Source organism: Dreissena polymorpha, chromosome 6 (assembly GCF_020536995.1).
Source record: "Dreissena polymorpha isolate Duluth1 chromosome 6, UMN_Dpol_1.0, whole genome shotgun sequence".
Taxonomy (NCBI): Eukaryota; Metazoa; Mollusca; class Bivalvia; order Myida; family Dreissenidae; genus Dreissena; species Dreissena polymorpha.
Genome location: NC_068360.1, coordinates 75039942 through 75060097, shown reverse-complemented (window position 1 = coordinate 75060097; position 20156 = coordinate 75039942). Strand labels below are relative to the sequence as shown.

Sequence of the window (20156 nt, the reverse complement as noted above, 5' to 3'; positions counted from 1 at the left end):
TAGATAACTCTGGCGTGCATTTTGACAGAATTATGTGCCCTTTTTATACTTAAAAAATTGAAAATTTTGGTTAAGTTTTGCGTTTAGTTCCACTTTTCTTAGTAAGTATCAATGCTATTGCATTCAAACTTGGTACACTTACTTACTATCATGAGGGGACTTGGCAGGCAAAGTTAGATAACTCTGGCATGCATTTTGACAGAATTATGTGCCCTTTTTATACTTAGAAAATTGACAATTTTGGTTAAGTTTTGTGTTTAGGTCCATTTTATTCCTTAAGCATCAAAGCTATTGCTTTCATACTTGCAACACTTACTAACTATCATAAGGGGACTGTGCAGGCAAAGTAATGTAACTCTGACTGGCATTTTGACAGAATTATGTGCACTTTTTATACTTAGAAAATTGAAAATTTGATTAAGTTTTGTGTTTAGGTCCACTTTATTCCTACAGTATCAAAGCTATTGCTTTCATACTTGCAAGATTTATGAACTATCATAAGGGGACCGTGCAGGCAAAGTTATGTAACTCTGACTGGCATTTGGACGGAATTATGGGCCCTTTATACTTAGAAAATTGAAAATTTGGTTAAGATTTATGTTTTGGTCCACTTTACCCCTAAAGTATCATAGATATTGCTTTCATACTTGGAACACTCACAAACTATCATAAGGGTACAGTAAAAGGACAAGTTGCATAACTCTGGTTGTCATTGTTACGGAAATATGGCCCTTTTTTGACTTAGTAACTTTTAATATATGGTTAAATTTTGTGTTTCGATCCACTTTACTTCTTAAGTATCAAGGCTATTGCTTTCAAACTTCAAATACTTACATGCTATCATGAGGTTACTGTACCTGGCAACTTGAATTTTTCATTGACCTTTGAATGACCTTGACTCTCAAGGTCAAATTATTAAATTTTGCTAAAATTGCCATAACTTCTTTATTTATGATTAGATTTGATTGATACTTTGATGAAACTACTCTTACCTGACATACCACAATAGACTCCACCCAAACCATCCCCCGTGCCCTCCCCCCCCTCCCCCCCTCCCCCCCCCTCCCCCCCTCCCCCCCCCCTAATTTTTTTTTATTTTTTTTTTTTATTTTTTTTTAAGATCATCTCACAAATGACCACCACACCCTCACACTATACCCCCACCCCACCCCCCACTCCACCCCCCCCCAATTTTTTTTTTTGATTTTTTGTTTTTTTGTTTTTTAAGATCATCTCACAAATTACCACCACACCCTCACACTATACCCCCCCCCCCCATTTTTTTTTTAAAAACGGTTATGTTTGAAATACCGTCCAACCATCGCACCCAAAACCCCATGTCTCCATGGGTATTGTTGAGCTTTGTTTTGGGCTAAGTGATTTTATGTGGCACCAAAGTTCTTTGGGATTCTCTGTGCAGATTTCCTCGAGTTTGCGCTTTTTGATCTCCCTATCAAGCTGCTTTTGTTTATCCTTATATAACTGCCTATGTCTGTGTTTCTCGCGTTTATTTCCAGAGCATTTCAACAAGTTATGTTCAAGTTCACTCACTTGTTTGAATAGGTCGTCAAGAGTGTTATCCCACCACGGTTTTGATTTATTTTGAAATGATTTTTTCAGCGTTTTCTATGTGCACTTATAGTCCACCGTTTTGATAAGTTCATTGTAATATAGGTCACATAAAGAACGGTATAATAAGTCCACATCATTCTGATTGCCAATGCAGCATTGTATTTGATCTATCATCATTGTTAATCTGTTACTGTCTATAAAGTCAGGGGGAATCGATTCATATTTAAACCGTTTGCCGGTTTTATAGAAAACTTCACACATAAGTCCTTTACAGTGTGCACTTCAAATGTTTTAAACAATTCAATGTTTGTGTGTTGGGTTACAATACATAATCCACAACTGCCTTGCCCTTTGTTGAGATAGAGGTATAGTTGTCACTTGCTGGTGTAATTCGTCCATTTAGTACACACAGTTTTTTCTCGCGTAGGAATTCCAGAAATGACTCGCCATGTTTATTTTTTGTGAGATCAAATGCTTTTCTATGGGGTATGCTGTCTACGTTACTAATGGTGTCGTTTAAGTCCGAAATTCTACTATTAATATCTCCACAGAACACAAGACAATCTGCAGTAGAATTCAGATATACAAGGCTTGTAAGTTGGTCAAAAAATTCATCCAACATGTTGGCCCCGTTCTGAACCTTCCGGTGGTAAGTAGCATACAGTTATGATGGTTTCAGTAGACGATATCTTATCTATTAGTTTTAAACTGAGAATACCTTCAAAAGACTTGTCTAAACACGTCACATAGTAATCATTCATAAAGGTATCTTTCAGGAGTATTATAGCAAGACCACCCGAACCAAACGTAGCTTTTTGTTTCAATGATTCTCGGTTGAATAAATAAGTCATGTAATTTTCTAAATGAAGTACTTCATTTTTTCTTAGCTTTGTTTCGGTCAGGCATATTATATCCATATTCAATCTTAATAGTATTTCCTTTCTCGGTAAGCAGTTTTTGTTAGTCCATCCGTTAATGTTCCATGTCAGAATATTAATGTCAGAATATACAGTACAGCTCACGCAAAACCAACAAATTCCGCGATCCGCGGAGTTTGACGACATCAATTGTTCGCGGAGTCGACTCGGCATCGACCATCTGGTCGCCGTGTCTGTTCGCCGAGACACGCCGCGGCACGCCTCGGCATGATGCCGAGGAAATTGTTGGTGCTATAACGCTGAGTCACTCGGCGAAAAATCTTATAAACTATAATTTACCTGGGATAGAAACTGATTACAAGTTCCGAAATCATGATGTTTATTAAATGTAGATTAACTACGTTCGGACAATTCCTCTAAATAAAATATAATTTAAACACACTGTATCGTTACCGTTACGCTGTTTCAGTTCCTTCATTACTGAAACAATTAGTGTATTGTATACTGACTGCAGCCTCTTGGGAAAACAGGGCTTAATGCATATGCATAAATTGTCAACCCAGTACCAGAGACTGTCTTTAAACAAAAAACACCATAGAATCAGAAAGTGTCGTCCTTGATTAGCTTGTGCGAACTGCACTGGCTAATCAGTGTGCACAGGACACAACTTATTGGACATACATAAGGCCCCGTTTTCCCTGAACGCAGCCAATATGTACAGATTTCAATGACAAACTGGCCAATGTCGTCGCACAGGCTGTTAAACACTATTGATTACATACACACACTCACTGTCTGCAGTGTACCAGTGGTGAAGCATAAACAGGCTAATCAGTGTGCACAAGCAGATGCGGTGGTCATCGTTCTTAGGGTAGTTAAGAGCAGACCGACATGCAAAACTAGCTCTTAACCTTAATTGTTCGCAAGCGAACAACTAACAAGAGAGGTGTTTGTCAGAAACACAATGCCCCCTTCTGCGCCGCTTTGAAGCCATATATTTGATCTTTGACCTTGAAGGATGACCTTGACCTTTGACCACACAAAATGTGCAGCTCCATGAGATACACATGCATGCCAAATATCAAGTTTCTATCTTCAATATTGAAAAAGTTATGACCAATTATAAAGTGTTCGGACGGACGGACGGACTGACGGACAGACAGACAGACGGACGGCTTGACGGACAGTTAAAAAACTTCATGCCACTCTTCGGGGGGCATAAAAAAACACGTACGTATGCCAAATACTGCTGTTCACAGAACATTATTGTATTTCAGCTAATGGAACCACATATATCTCAGACACGTGAAGTATATTATGCAAATGATGATGATGATGGTGATGAAAATGACGACCACGCCGCCGCCGCCGCCCCGCCACCGCCGCCGATGCTGCTGCTGATGATGATGATGCTGATTATGTTCAATATCACGACCGCATTTGAACATAGATGTAGAAGTGGACCGCTAAACATTAGAACTGACGTGTATACATGTACATCGAACAAGCATAATAGGCTTCTATTTAACCCTTTACCACTTAGATACGTATTTTCACGCATTTGTAGTCCTTTGGAAAGTTATATTTAATTTAAGACCTTTCTTACTCGATTCTAGTTCTTAAGCCTTCATCTACAAACATTAGAAACTGATGAGCAGCAAACAGCATTAAACCTGAACAGACTGCGAGTCTCTCGCAGGCTGTTCTGGTTTTATGCTGTTTGCACGTAGCCATTTCCACTTTGCTGATAGGGAAAGGGTTAAACGAGTGTTCTGATTTAAAATAAGTAGCTTTTCTTCACATGGACTGGGTATTAAAGATAAAGACCACAGGAGCACATTGGCAATCGAAATAGCGCGAATTCTGTACCCCGCAAATTCATGTGTTGAACATAACGTTAAGAAAATAAGAACACTGTCATTACATTATTCTTACAAAATTCCTTGCGTGTCATGAATTACCAAAAGGTTGTAATCGTAGCACCATTATACGTTTGCCTTACATATACGTATCGAAGGCAATGATACGTGAAGTTTTCAGTGGTAAACCTTTATCATGATTTTTGGCAAAATATGCATTGAAACATTTGGTATTTATACCTGCTCTAACTGCCACACTTAAAATGATCGCATTACCAAAAAGCTTTAAAATTACGACGAAAATGATCACCTGAACACTATTTTAGACTTAAATAATCAATTTACATAATCGCGCCTGAAACTTAAGAAGCCTATCCAAGCAAATATTCAGCAATCAAAACAACCATGACCTACTTAAATACAATGGCTGTTTATACAAGTTAACATGTAATATAATGTGATTCACATAACTACTGGCGCATAGGCGTTTGCAAGTAACAGGATTAAAGATCTTAACTACAATGTAAAGCGTGTTGTTCATGAATGTTCCTTATTCTTGATCATACAAATAGTTGTCTGAAAAGGCTTGATGTATAATACAACGCATATTACAAAACATTTACAATGGCAGGAAAATAATATGATCGGAAGAAACACGTATTAAATATCCTTGCATAATGACACATCAGACCACCATGGCATGCACCTGTTTAATTGTTCTTAAGTGTTAATACTCTCTTGGTTAGTCGTTGGAAATTCTACACATTCGATACTTATCTTCCTGTTGTCATGGACAATTAAGAAACTATATTCAGCCTGATGGTATGCAAAATATATTTACGTAGAGCAGGCTTGGCTGGGATATCGATTTTATCAGACCGCCATTCGCGGGCGTTGTATCAGATTGCAAAGATACAATACGTATTCAAATGTTTGTTTGAAAACTAACGGCGCACTGTCATGTTTTCAGCGCTAACATGCACGTAGGCCATGCTTAAGTACGGTATACTTTTCCACAATGAAATTGAGGCCTTGACATAAATTATTGCATTTTTAAGAGGGTTTTAACATGCAATTTAGTCGCAGTTTCGTAACATGTTACCGCTGTGTGCTGTAAACATTAAGCTTGTAATATGATGCGGGAATAAAAGTAGGCCTGTTAAAGGGAGCTTACACTTTTGAATGAAATAAGAAAACAAATGAGGTGTATTGCCAATATATGAAGGTGTGTCCCCCATTTATATGTGGTACTATATTTTTGTGCTTTATTATTCACATATCCATAATACTTTTTATGGATTAGACGATTATATAAAGTACAACATGGTAGATAATAAGACGAGACTTAATGTCATTTGCAGTACATAGGATATACACTTTTTTAATTAAAAAAACAAACATAATAAAATGCAACATGAATTCAAAACCATAAATATATATAATAAAAATATGCTATGTGTTTCTATTATACAATTAATCGATTTTATGATGCTTGTTTCAAACAGAAAATGATAACTGATCGCACTTAATAAAACAACTCATCCTATTACGTGTATATCCCAGTAAACCATGTCTCGTAGGAAAAGAATATAAATACACATCTAAAAACTTTAAGTGTATTATCAATAACGTAAATAATGGCCAGCTTGTAGGGGAATTTTCTTTTCTTTATTTAAGAGTGTGCAAATATAGTATCAGTTTAACGATCGGTATGTCCAGTTCCAAAAATTGGAATAACAAATATATATCAAGCATTTGCGTTACACACGGAAGTTTTATACATAAAAGTAGTTAATAAAATATCAGCTATGTCTGCCCGACTTAAGTTATTCATTGAAAATAATTGGCATTGCAAATATGTTCTTCCCATTTCACAAAATCTTAAAACAGCAAGCCCAAAAATTAAAGGACGTACTTGAAAACCTATTTTATCATATACAAAAACAAGCTTTGCAGGGGTATCGATTGCAACAGACCGGGATTTTCCAAAGCCGTATCAGATTTCACAAGTACAATTTAACTTATGAGGCGTTCGCCATGGGTCTTATAAATATTGGGTGTATTAACATAAACGAAATATCAAGCGCACAAGCCCTCCCGTTCATCATGTTTAAGGTACACGATCTTCAACAATAGACAAATACATACTAGTAATACATGCCATGGCCAATGCGTCCCAACAATATATATACCAGAGTGCAAGCCTTATTTTTATATTATAACGGGTATTGAACATAACATACATACTTTGGAATTTTTACAAGTTTAAGATTTATAAAAATATGTTATGTTAAAGGTTTAATAATCGTACGGTCAAATAAAACATTATATCAAATCGCTGAAGGCACTGAAGTTGTTCGCTATTGCATAATCTTAGTTTTCAAAATTATGTTATAGCTTTTTATACCGCAAGTTTGAAATGCACACAACCCATTCAAATTTATAAAGAGTGTGTCGCAAAGCACAGGTTGAGATGTGGGTGCACTGTTTATCCTCATATTAATGTTATAGTGATAACTTAGACAAAGCAACAACAATATGTCTCTCTTTTTTCGCAGATGGTTGCTGCACTGGCAGCCATCTTTAGAATTTTGGTTGCCTTGCTAAAGAATAACAAGCCTAGAATCATGTACGTGTTGTAAAATGTGTATCTAATACTACATTTATTTTCTTTAAATTATTGAGCAACAATTTTGGCGACATGACAGACGTTTAAAGCAAGTCTCGTTTCCGAAATAATCTACGAGATTTAACTGTGTAATCTTTAACTCAATATAGATCTAGTTATCGACAGACACAATAATTGTTTTGACAGATGACATCCGATTGATAATTTAATTAAATGTATGCAGATATAGAGAAATGTTAACAATCGCACAGCGTATTTTCTGTGTATGTTTCTATATTTCGATAACATGTGTTGTAGATTAGTATACAATCAATATTTGTAAATAGTTATACTCGGCGAATCGCCGCATCTACGCGGCGTTACTCCGCGAATCGATGCCGAGGCAAAAACAGACGCGGCGTCACTCCGTGAAATTTCGCTGAGTGCCTCGGCATCATGCCGAGTAAATACGCGGCGAAAATACGTTAACAGAAGAATCTATTCGCGGCATAGCCGCGGACTTTGCTGGTTTTGCGTGAGCTGTACTGTAGCTGGGCTTCCTCCTAGTCACTTTGTTCGATCCTTGACGCTGGGCCCTTATTTTGAGATTTTGCTGGTTATCGGTCCCCTGTAGCGCTGACCGTCAATGAAAAGCGCACTGTTGCGATATTTCACGTTTTTCTTTTCTCGCAATGCCTGGTCGATAATCGGTTTCAGTTGCAATTTATGTTCACGGTAGAATTCAGTTAAATCGTCCGTTATGTAATAATTGCGTTTGTCAAGAGCTGTTTTCTTTGAGCTGAAAATTGCCAGTTTATGATTGAATGACCTTACTCTAAACACTATTTGTCTCACTTTTCCAGATTGTTTTTTTCCTACTCTGTACGCATTTTCCACTACAATATCTGGTCGTTTAAAGTCGGTTTCTAATATCGATTGGACTATTTTCACAGCTTCTTCCCCATGTTCGCCTTCTATTTCATGGTAACCTACCAGCCTAAGATTGTTTTTAATGGCTTGGCGCTCGAAGTCTAATTGTGGCCGTTGAAGATCCTCGATTATTTTATTTGCATCATTCAATGATTTTTGTAGGGAATTCACACTGTGCACTCATTTTTGTACTTTTAGTCTTAATGTCAGTAATTTCATTGTGGGCAAAATCTAAAGATTTGCTTTGTTCTTTACACATGCTTTCATTGCACTCCATTCTGATTTCTTATTTGTCAAGGCGCTTTGTTATAATGTTTGGTTTTTCAAGAACGTTTGAGACCGATATCCTGAGAAAATTGAATTGTTCTCGTACGTATTTTTCAAAATTGTCATTGTCGGGTGAAGATTCGACCAATGTATTCGATGTATGAGACGTTACTTCTGAATCAAATACAGGCATGTTATTATCACTTTCTGGTGGGTAAAGAACAGAGTGTGTTTGTGTTAGAATATCACTTACAGTAACATCATCTTTTGTATTGGAGCCTTGACGCTGCTGCTTTAATCCTTTTTCATTCTGGTCCGTAGTACTACTTTTCTTTCGTTTCTGCGATTTTTCTTGTTTTTTATTTCCTCCCATATGTACGAAATTAATTGATCATGGCTTTCATCTAATGGTAACTGTTTGCGTTTATCCAATTTTGCAGCAGTAGTATAAACATGTGTTGCATTCATGCGTGACGTTCCGGCGGACAAGAGATAGTGAGCAGTTGTCAATCCGTAAATCCGTTAATTTGGCGCGAGATAACGTCTTGAAAAATCAGCCTTATATCGTCCAACACAAAGGAAAAAAATAACATAATAATGTTTTATTATACAAGTTATATGTTATTAGAACAATTCATTTAGTTCATGTTGAGACTCACTTGTTATTTTGAAATATCCAGATATATCTGATAATCCACATTATTTTGCACTGAAACAAACGTTCGCGTCTGACAACACCGGAAGCGGAAGTTTTGTTATGATTATTTGTCTTTCCAGGTGAATGACCATTTGATGGCTGGCATAGAAGAAATCATCGGTGTGTCTGGGAAGAACTATATACGGGTAGGTCATCTCTCAAAATCTGTATATGAGAGACGTTCAGGGATAACAGGGTTTAATGCTTGTGGGTAAAGTGTTGCACAGGCTAGTCTGCACAGGCAAATCAGGGATGACACTTTGCGTCTATGGCTTGTTCTTTTAATGGAAGTTTCTTCTAATAGGAATTCCATTTAAGGCAGAAAGTGTCGTCACTGATTAACCTGTGCAGACTGCACTTGCTAATCTGGGACAACACTGTCTTTCCTTTTATGATTTTTTGTTTGAAGGAAGTCTTTTCAAAATGATAATCTCAAATGAACTAAGTATAATATGATGTGTCCATTGCCTTCTTTTGAAGTTATAATTGAGCCTGCCTGAAGAATAAGCAGGGGTTATTGCTTTGTACCAGTCGGTCTGATAGTTGGTCAGTAGACCATGTATTTCCACATATTATTTTGAGAATGCTTAGTCATTCCATCATCCAAGTCGATTGCCTGTTTACATCAGGGGGGATGGATGCTTATCAATTTATAGAACAGAAGTCAACATCACAGTGGATTGTAATATTAAAGTAAAGCAGTAGAACAGCAAAATAATCATTTTTAGTACTGTTTATCATTATTCAACAGCCCTTTAAAAGACTTTCAATGATCATATGATAAAACACCATCTCAACATTGGACACTTTATTGCCTTAATAACTGGATAGAAAAATAAATTCACTCGTTTAAACAAAAAAACAGTGTCAGATAAATTTATTAAAAATTTGTGTGTAAACTTATTTCACAGAATGTGTGATGTTCCAGGAAAAGTTTGATTCCTTGGATGAGAAGTATTTCCGCGCCGTCCTTTTGAAAGATGCCAAGAAAACAGACTTTGATGAAATGAACAAGTACTATCTGAAACTCATGATGAGGTGAGAATTATCACATACTTATCAGTGTTTCCTTTTTTTTCAAAATGTGGGCCAAAATTTAGCCTCTTTCCCAATCTAACAAAAAAAATTAAATAATTCCAACTGACTGTTTAAAATTCCCAATTTAAGGTTGAAAAAAAAAATCCACCTTCAGTGTAACTTTCTGTATTTTCATGTTCCAGGGAGCACTACAAGACACTGCAGTTATGCGGAGTGTCCAACCTGCCACGAACAGACTCCGGATTGTATGTACTTCCACATATTTATATCCAATGATTTTTTCTCGTTTTTGTGAATGAATCTTGCTCTGGAAAAACTGGACCTTTTGCATGTGGGTAAAGTGTCGTCCCAGATTAGCCTGTGCAGTCCCCCCAGTGTGGGTAAAGTGTCGTCCCAGATTAGCCTGTGCAGTCCACCCAGGCTAATCAGGGACAACACTTTCTGCTTTTATTATGCCCCCCTTCGAAGAAGAGGGGGTATAATGTTTTGCACAGGTTGGTCTGTCCGTCGGTCTGTCCACCAGATGGTTTTCGGATGATAACTCAAGAACGCTTAGGCCTAGGATCATGAAACTTCATAGGTACATTGATCATGACTGGCAGATGACCCCATTTGATTGTCAGGTCACTAGGTCAAAGGTGAAGGTCACAGTGACTCGAAACAGTATAATGGTTTCCGGATGATAACTCAAGAATGCTTACGCCTAGGATCATGCAACTTCATAGGAACATTGATCATAACTAGCAGATGACCCCTATTGATTTTCAGGTCACTAGGTCAAAGGTCAAGGTAACAGTAACTCGAAATAGTTAAAATGGTTTCCGGATGATAACTCAAGAATGCTTATGCCTAGGATCATGAAACCTCATAGGTACATTGATCATGACTGGCAGATGACTCCTATTAATTTTCAGGTCACTAGGTCAAAGGTCAAGGTCACAGTGACTGGAAACAGTAAAATGGTTTCTTGATGATATTTCAAGAATAATTAGGCCTAGGATCATGAAACTTCATAGGTACATTGATCATGACTGGCAGATGACCCCTATTGATTTTCAGGTCACTGGGTCAAAGGTCAAGGTCACAGTGACAAAAAACGTATTACACAATGGCTGCCACTACAACTGACAGCCCATATGGGGGGCATGCATGTTTTACGAACAGCCCTTGTTTTAATATTCCTTTAAAGGAAGTATCTTTTGCTTAAAATCCAGTTTAAGTGGAAAGTCTTGTCTCTGATGCGCCTTTGCAGACTGGGACAACACATTAAACCCATTTTCCCATATCAGGGCTAAAATGTTTTATGTTTGTTTTTATGTCCCCCACTATAGTAGTGGGGGACATATTGTTTTTGCCCTGTCTGTCTGTTGGTCTGTTGGTCTGTTGGTCCGTTGGTCTGTTGGTCTGTTTGCGCCAACTTTAACATTTTGCAATAACTTTTGCTATATTGAAGATAGCAACTTCATATTTGGCATGCATATGTATCTCATGAAGCTGCACATTTTTAGTGGTGAAAGGTCAAGGTCATCCTTCAAGGTTTGAGGTCAAATATATGTGGCCAAAATCGCTCATTTTATGAATACTTTTGCAATATTGAAGATAGCAACTTGATATTTGGCATGCATGTGTATCTCATGGAGCTGCACATTTTGGGTGGTGAAAGGTCAAGGTCAAGGTCATCCTTCACAAGGTCAAGGTCATCCTTCAAGGTCAAACATCATATAGGGGGACATTGTGTTTCACAAATGCATCTTGTTTATATAGAAAATACTTGTATATTCTTGTACATTTTTTTTGTCTATTAGCTCAATATATAAAATTATACTGTCAGTGGTATTCATTATCAAATTACAATCTACATCTTGTCCCTATCAAAACAGGCCGGCATGTTCTAGCTCAGTTTGTGGGGCTGGAATTCACCAAGGTTTAAGTCTAAATGATAGACTCAGACCTAAAATATAATCAAAATATTGTTTTATCCATTACTCCTATCATAAAACAATCACATTCAATATAAAGAGATTTACACAAAGATTTTTAAATTTTGAAAATTTAAATCTGAGTCTATAATTTAGACTTAAAAAGTTTGTGAATACTGGCCCTGGACAAACATCCAAACTGCTAGGTGGATTCCCAGCCCAGCCACATAACTTTTTGGGCTATAGGTCATGATATTATTTTAACAGCAATTTTCTCCCTACATCTGTTCCAGTAGTCGGTTACTGGCATCAATACTGGTAAACCAGCTAACCCAGGAAAAGTGTGAGTTGGAAACCGACCAATGTGATATGACTAAAAAACTGCTGAAAATGCCCAAAAATTTGAAACAAACAAACAAAAATAAACTGATATGACTATCTAGAGCTTCGGTGTGACCCATGTAGTTGATAGTAGGTTAACTGATGGATGCTATGTGATTAAAATGCTGTAGAAAACACTGAAAAATCCGAACATACATTTGTTTCACTAATAATCCAAATATACATTTGAATAACTAATAATCCAAACATACATTAATTAATTTTTTGTATCACTAATAGTCCCAGCATACACGTTTATCACTTATATCACTATCTGGAACTTTGATTTCTCCCCTTCTGAAGGAGGAGGGATATAGTTTTGGCATTGTCCGTACGTGTGTCCTTCCACTGTCACTATCATTTTTAGAACTGCTTTTATAGGTTTAATAAAATCTGTATTAAAGTGTATAGATGTCGTGTACAGAGTATCATGTTGCAAGCATTTGGCAGGGGCTATCAACTCAACGAATTTGCTTGTTTTCCCAGGAGCACTGTCACAAGTTCTGCTTGCCTTAAGGCCATGGATGACGACGATGAAGAGAAGGCCCTGCTGAGGGATGGTACGCTGTTTTGTGTGTTTAAACCTTTCCCACCAAGATGCATATATTGACACATTAGTAATTCCTTAGAAAGTTATATTAAGTTAAAGACCTTTCTTACTAGCTTAAAGTTTTAAAAGCTTCATTTCAAACCCTTAGATACTGATGAGCAGCAAACATCACAAAACCTGAACAGTGTGACTGCGAGTGACTCGCAGGCTGTTCTGGTTTTATGCTGTGTGTGTACATAGCCATTTTCATCTTGCTGCGTAGAGTAAAAGGGTTAATGGAAAACAAGCAAACTTCTAATGCTATTTAATGACTCTAATTATATTTTTCTGTTAATTCAGATTAAGATTATTATATTTATTTTCCAGAACATCAGTTTGTTCTAATCGTTGAAGAACAACAAGAACAGTTTTATATGAATCTTATTTTACCTTTCATCCAATATTTAATGTTAGGAGCTGTAATTGGAATCCAGTCATTTGATCTATAAATGAGTCGTGTTCTTAGAAAACTGGGCATAATACATGTGCCTGAAGTGTCGTCCCAGTTTGGCCTGTGCAGTCTGCACAGGCTAATCAGGGACGACACTTTCCACTTTTATGACATTTTTCGTTTAAATGAAGTCTCTTAGCAAAAATCCAATTAAGGCAGAAAGTGTCGTCTCTGATTAGCCTGTGGGAACTGCACAGGCTAATCTGGGACGACACTTTACGCACATGCATTATGCCCAGTTTTCTCAGAACACGACTCAAATAATTGACAATTTACCTATTGACCTTGGTATAGACAGCCTGCTTTTCAGGAGAGACAACCAGCTACTGGCTAACTGGGTTGCTCCAGTAGAGTTGTCTATCATAAAGTTATAGTCTAATGGTTAAATATGTACATAATATATGTTCTTTGTTTGAAACATTTTCAAATATCAACAGTTTGCCAAAAGAATGAACCTAGAAATTAATTATGTATATTTCATTAAGTACGTTTATTCTTCTTAACGCCACGTTCTTGGAATAGTTAAGTTTCTTCGGGTCTCAGGTTAGAGCCGTAAGGCAACCGTCTTGTTTTGTGTAGTGTAACCGTTATTATTCCCCGCCATAGGCGGAGGGATATTGATTTGGCGTTGTCCGTCCGTCTTTCCATCCGTCCTTCCGTCCGTCCGGCACTTTTGTGTCCGAAGCCAAATCTTGGAAGCGCTTTGGCGGATTTCAATGAAACTTGGTATGAGTATATATATATGGATAAGAGGATGATGCATGCCTTATGGCATTGTACACCATCTGTTAATAACAGAGTTATGGCCCTTTTTATCTTGGAAAAATGCTTTTTTGTGTCCGGAGCCATATCTTGGAAGCGCTTTGGCGGATTTCATTGAAACTTGGTATGAGTATATATATCATACATGCCATACGTCCCGATCTCGGCGGGACAGTCCCGCTTTTGGGCCCTTTGTCCCGCCGTCCCGCCATGAGACGATTTGTCCCGACATTCGTAAAAAACGATGTAAGGTGTATAGGTTCCCAATAAAATTCGCTATTCAAGCTCTGTTTCGCTAACACTTAACACCGCTAATCCCTTTATTGCCCACAATTAACAATCCGATTCTACTTATCGTGTGTACCAGTGTTGTTTATGACACCTTATCCGCAATTTATTGGCTAATTATTGATTTCATCAGGCATTCACACCATGGTGGTCTTCAAGACAGTGGTCGCTTATTGCTATCGATAGTTTTATTATAATGAAATAAATGTTGAAAATGTGTTTATTTTGTATTTGTTTGAAACGGTTTACAAAACAATTGTTTTGTAAAATTAACGCTACGTCATAAATGAGTCTTTTACATTCAATGTTTAGTTCCAATATAGCGGGATATTTCGAATGTGCAATATACCAAAATCGCAACAAACAGTCCAATAAGTGATACCCATCCTGTCTAGTGTAATTGTAATAAAAACAACGAGGTGCTATGCATGACAGTTTGACCCTACTCCAATTAAGCTAAAAACAATGAGGTGCTATGCATGACAGTTTGACCCTACTCCAATTAAGCCGCGACAATTGACAAGTAACAAACTGCGCATGGACACATGCTTAAAAACAACGTGTTGTTATTCATGACAGTTTGACACTACCCCAATACAGCGCCTGACAATTCACAATTCAGTTTAATCTGTGTATATAAGAAGAAAACAAAATACGGAAATGTGTATGGCCGCGCATTCCGTGTGTAACTAATGTAACTGTTCGGTAGATAGTGTACTGTAACCCGTACTTTCAGTCAACTGGATAGCCTCCCCTGCGTTAATGTTTGCCATTGAAATTAATATAATGAGTATTGTTGTCGTAATGTTCTAGATTTTGTACTCTTAAACAGATGAATATTATCTTCGTTGTTTGCTATTGTCTTATTAAATAACACTGTTATTGTTATGTTTTAGATTTCATGCTTCATATCAGATGTTTTATGTCTTGAATAAAAGTATCAAGAGTTTTTGTTTGTACTATACTGACTATAGTAAAGGTGGAATGATAGATCGTTTTAGGTGTCCTGCTTTTTGGTCATATGTCCCGACAATTTTTTATGGAATGTCCCTCTTTGGACCTAAAAAATTATGGCATGTATGATATATATGGATAAGAGGATGCACACCAAATGGCATAGTACACCATTGCATAATAAAGGAGTTATGGCCCTTTGTATCTTGAAAAAATGCTTTTTTGAGTGTCAAATATAACACTTTTGTGTCCAGAAGCATATTGGCAGGGGATATCAATTCAACGAATTTGCGACCGGGGGGTCACGGGTTCGATCCCCACCGTGGGAGCGTTCTTTAGATCTCCACCAAAGACACCAAGTAATGGTTCTAGGCCCAGGAAACGGACTCGAGAGCGTTTATATAAGCCTTAGGCTTTCGATGCAATCGAGCTAAAATAAATAGGTTTAAACTAAAACGAATTTGCTTGTTGATATTTGTATCTTTAATATGTGTAAAATTAATTATGAAGCGTTTTGTTTTGCTACATTTTGTTTCACCAACCAATTTTGTGTCGTTACTTTTTATGTCCCCCACCACTATAGTGGGGGACATATTGTTTTTGCCCTGTCTGTTGGTTGGTTGATTGGTTGGTTGGTTTGTGTGTTTGTTTGTTTGCTCCAACTTTAACATTTGCCATAACTTTTGCAATATTTGGCATGCATTTGTATCTCATGGAGCTGCACATTTTGAGTGGTGAAAAGTCAAGGTCAAGGTCATCCTTCAAGGTCAAAGGTCAAATATATGGGTCAAAATTGTTCATTTAATGTGCACTTGCAATATTGAAGATAGCATCTTGATATTTGGCATGCATGTGTATCTCATTCAGCCGCACATTTAGAGTGGTGAAAGGTCAAAGGTCAAATATATGGGGACATAGTGTTTCACAAACACATCGCTTGTTCGTTATGTAAACAATTTCCTTGTTTATCATAACTTTTATGTAAATGTTATTTCCCTTTGCCTCCTTCAAAGCATGATACACTTGGTTTCACTCAGTAAAATTTATTTGTTGACCATATATTAATCTTGCTAAAGACTCGCTTACTTATTAAGTTTAACTAGTTTAATAAAATATATTATGAAAGGACAACTCTTGTCAGATTTTATATATATTGAACACTAAATCAAGTTTTCTATTTATCATATCATTTTTACCATTGTCTGCCTTTCTTTATAAAATGAACTAAAGTATGTGCACTCAATAAAATAATAACTTAAAATGAGGTAATGAAAAAGAACCAAATGGTGTCATTAAAACACAGCACATTTATTGATTTGTAGGCTGTACCAAAGTTTATTGAAAGGCTTTTAATTTTGTCATTGAAGGCTTGATGAGAGTGTAAAATGAGCCTCGATCAGGAGTAATTAGGCTTAATGCAAGTGCGTTAAGAGTTACGCCAGATTAGCCCCAGCAGTCTAATAAAGGACAATGCTTTCTGCCAACGCTGGATTTTGGTTTAGAAGAAACATCATTTAAACGAACATAAAAGTAGAAATTGTCGTCCTTGATTAGCCTGTACAGACTGCTAAAATGGGAAAACCTAGCGCATATGCATTAAGGCCAGTTTTCCAAGAGCATAATGTGTTTTATTATACCCCCACTAAACGAAGTTTAGGGGGGTATATTATAGGAGTGAGCTTGTCGGTCGGTCGGTCTGTCGGTCTGTCCATGTCCGCTCTCTAATTTAATTAGTTTTCATCCGATCTTCACCAAACTTGGTCAGAAGTTGTATCTAGATGATGTCTAGGCCAAGTTCGAACCTGAACCTTGCCGGGTCAAAAACTAGGTCACGGGGTCTTTTAGTGCGTTTTAAACATTCAGCATGTTGTCCGCTCTCTAATTCAAGTTGTTTTCATCAGAGCTTCACCAAACTTGGTCAGAAGTTGTATCTAGATGATGTCTAGGCCAAGTTCGAACATGGGTCATGGCAGGTCAAAAACTCGGTTACAGGGTCACTTAGTGGGTTTTAAACATTGAGCATGGTGTCCGCTCTCTAATTTAAGTAGTTTTCATCCTATCTTCACCAAACTTGGTAAGAAGTTGAATCTAGATGATGACTAGGTCAAGTTGGAATATGGGTCATGCCGGGTCAAAAACTAGGTCATTGGGTCACTTAGTACGTTTTACACATTCAGCATGGTGTCTGCTCTCTAATTCAAGTAGTTTTCATCCGATCTTCACCACACTTGGTTAGAAGTTGTATCTAGATGATGTGTAGGTAAAGTTCGAACATGGGCCATGCAGGGTCAAAAACCAGCTCACGGGGTCACTTAGTGCGTTTTAAACATTTCTGAAGACAACATGCCAAATATTCTGTGTCAATGCGGCATGTGGGGGTATTCGTCACGTCTGTGACAAAGCTCTAGTTGTACAGGATAGAAATGTACCAAATTTTATTCCGAGGTGTGTTATTTTGTCAATGCAAATGAGATGATGGATAACATTGAACCTAGTTCTGGTTAAAATAGGCTTCATGAATTTGCATAAAGTGTCAGCCCAGATAAGCCTATACAGTCGGCATAAGCTAATCTGGAACAACACTTTCCACCTAAACTGGATTTCAGTTTAGTACAAACTTTTTATGCCCCCCGGATCGAAAGATCGGGGGTATATTGTTTTTGGCCTGTCTGTCTGTCTGTCATTGTGTCAGTCAGTCATTGTATGTGTGTGTCACAAAACTTAAACCTTGGTTAAAGTTTTATAACTTTTGCAATATTGAAGATAGCAACTTCATATTTGGCATGCATGTGTATCTCATGGAGTTGCACATTTTGAGTGGTGAAACTTCAAGGTCAAGGTCATCCTTCAAGGTCAAAGGTCAAATATCATTGTATTTTTCGTTCCTAAAACTTTAACCTTCGTTAAAGTTTGGTCATAACTTTTTGAATATTTAAGATAGCAACTTGATATTTGGCATGCATGTGTATCTCATGGAGCTGCACATTTTGAGTGGTTTAAGGTCAAGGTCATCCTTCAAGGTCAAAGGTCAAATTTATGGCTTCAAAGCGGCGCAATAGTGGGCATTGTGTTTCTGACAAACACATCTCTTGTTTCGGCATAGGCTTATCAGGAACAACATTTTCCGCCTATATTGGATTTTGGTTTAGAACAAGCTTTTGAAATAAAATACCATTAAAGTGTAAAGCATAGTCCCTGATTAGCCTGTGCAGACTGCACAAACTTATCTTAAACAACATTGTACAAACATGCCATAAGCCCAGTTTCTCCATAACATAGCCCAACATTGAGTGTTCATCAGGGGTGTGATTTCTCCTCCTTCCAGCTCATTTCCTCCCTTTCAATGTCACACTTACTTTATATGTATATAAACTTTGCTGGATCTGTATATCTCCCCTCTGGTGCAAAAGGGTATCATGTGACATTGAAATTAGATGGCACATGGTACCTTTTTGCACCAATGGGGCGATATAATTTAGATTTTAGTTGAACCCTGCAAGGTCGGGCACTTTCCTCGCCTTAGGTTGGTCTGAAATAACGTGATTTCTTCTGATTTCAGAGGAGTTAGTGGAGCGTCGTCGTAAGCGTCTGATATCCCAGAATTCCATGCCAGAGTCCCAGGATTCCGACAGACGGGACCTGAAGATGATGTTGAGGGTGGCGCTCAATGTCTCACAGAATGTAAGCAACGGCTCTGCTTTCTGTTTCTTTTTATTCCACCCTCAGTTGTAAAGACTAAAACTAAGGATATTTGGGATTTTTTTCTAATCTGTTCCCTTTAAAGATCAAGTCTTTCATAAAATATATTTGAAATGATTATAGAATTAAAGCACCAGCTTGGCTTGTGTTTGTTCCATCCAGACTTTCAAAACTGATGTTTTGACAAATTTATGTTGTTCTTTCAACCTTTACCTCTCAATTACACACTTTTACCCATTTGAGAATGAAATTTAAGACCTTTATTACTAGACTCAAGTTTTTTAGGGTTTATCTTCAACCATAAGGTACTGATGAGCAGCAAATAGCATAAAATCTGAACAGCCTGCGAGTTACTGGCAAGCAGTTCTCTTTTTATACTGATTGCTTCTAGGCAGGAAAAGGTAAATTAACTTAATTTGAGATTTTATACCCCTGAAGCGTGGCATATAGTTTTTGAACTGTCCGTCAGTCTGTCCATCTGTCCGAAAACTTTAACATTGGTCATAACTTCTGCAATATTGAAGATAGCAACTTGATATTTAATATGCATGTGTATCTCATGGAGCTGCACATTTTGAGTGGTGAAAGGTCAAGGTCATCCTTCAAGGTCAAAGGTCAAATATATGGCTTCAATGCGGCGCAGAAGGGGGCATCGTGTTTCTGACAAACGCATCTCTTTTTTCTTATATTTGTTCTACACATATTCAATGATTAAGTTTGAACAAAAACAAATCAGTTGTAAATATTTCACTGACTCAAATTGTGAAGATCTGTGTTTGATTTTGAGTATCAAATTGAACTCAAACACCAATGGATCAATGAAGAGTTCTTTATAGCTATTGGAGTTGACAGTTATATTTCTTTGGAATACAATTCCAAATAATGTCAGTAGATACAATTGAAATGGGCGTCTCCTTCTTGCTCTCTCAGTTCATCTTTTTTATATACATGTTATTATGTGTATGTTTGCATCTTTTATTTTGTAAAACTTCAGTTTGTTTGTAATTACCTAATCTTCTATGAAGTGCTCAAGGTTAGCTATTGTGATCCCCTTATGTCCTGAGTATAGGGTGGTGTGGCGTGCATCATCAACTTATATCTGATTACCATTCTAGAGGCCACATATTTTATCCAATTTTTTTAATGTTTGTCAAGACATTATCTATGTTGATTTTTTTATTTATTTATTTTTTGTTGATTTTTAACCTGTGTCATGTGTGTCCAAAAACTATGTCACAATCTGAATATTTGGAAAACCTTTTTA

General features: G+C 37.2%; 1 protein-coding gene across 5 annotated transcripts in view; it reads left to right on the top strand.

The window, feature by feature from the left end:
* Positions 1-20156, top strand: part of LOC127834131 (sodium/hydrogen exchanger 1-like) — a 76699-nt gene that overhangs the window by 41367 nt on the left and 15176 nt on the right. For 4 of the 5 annotated variants that reach the window (XM_052359760.1, XM_052359761.1, XM_052359762.1 and 1 more), the window contains exons 16-20: positions 8892-8957; positions 9740-9849; positions 10032-10094; positions 12636-12709; positions 18753-18874. In XM_052359760.1, coding sequence (XP_052215720.1) covers positions 8892-8957; positions 9740-9849; positions 10032-10094; positions 12636-12709; positions 18753-18874 — 435 coding nt within the window. Of the gene's footprint in view, positions 1-8891; positions 8958-9739; positions 9850-10031; positions 10095-12635; positions 12710-18752; positions 18875-19177; positions 19419-20156 lie in introns of those variants that run through there. The other variant, XM_052359764.1, reaches the window with a different exon arrangement.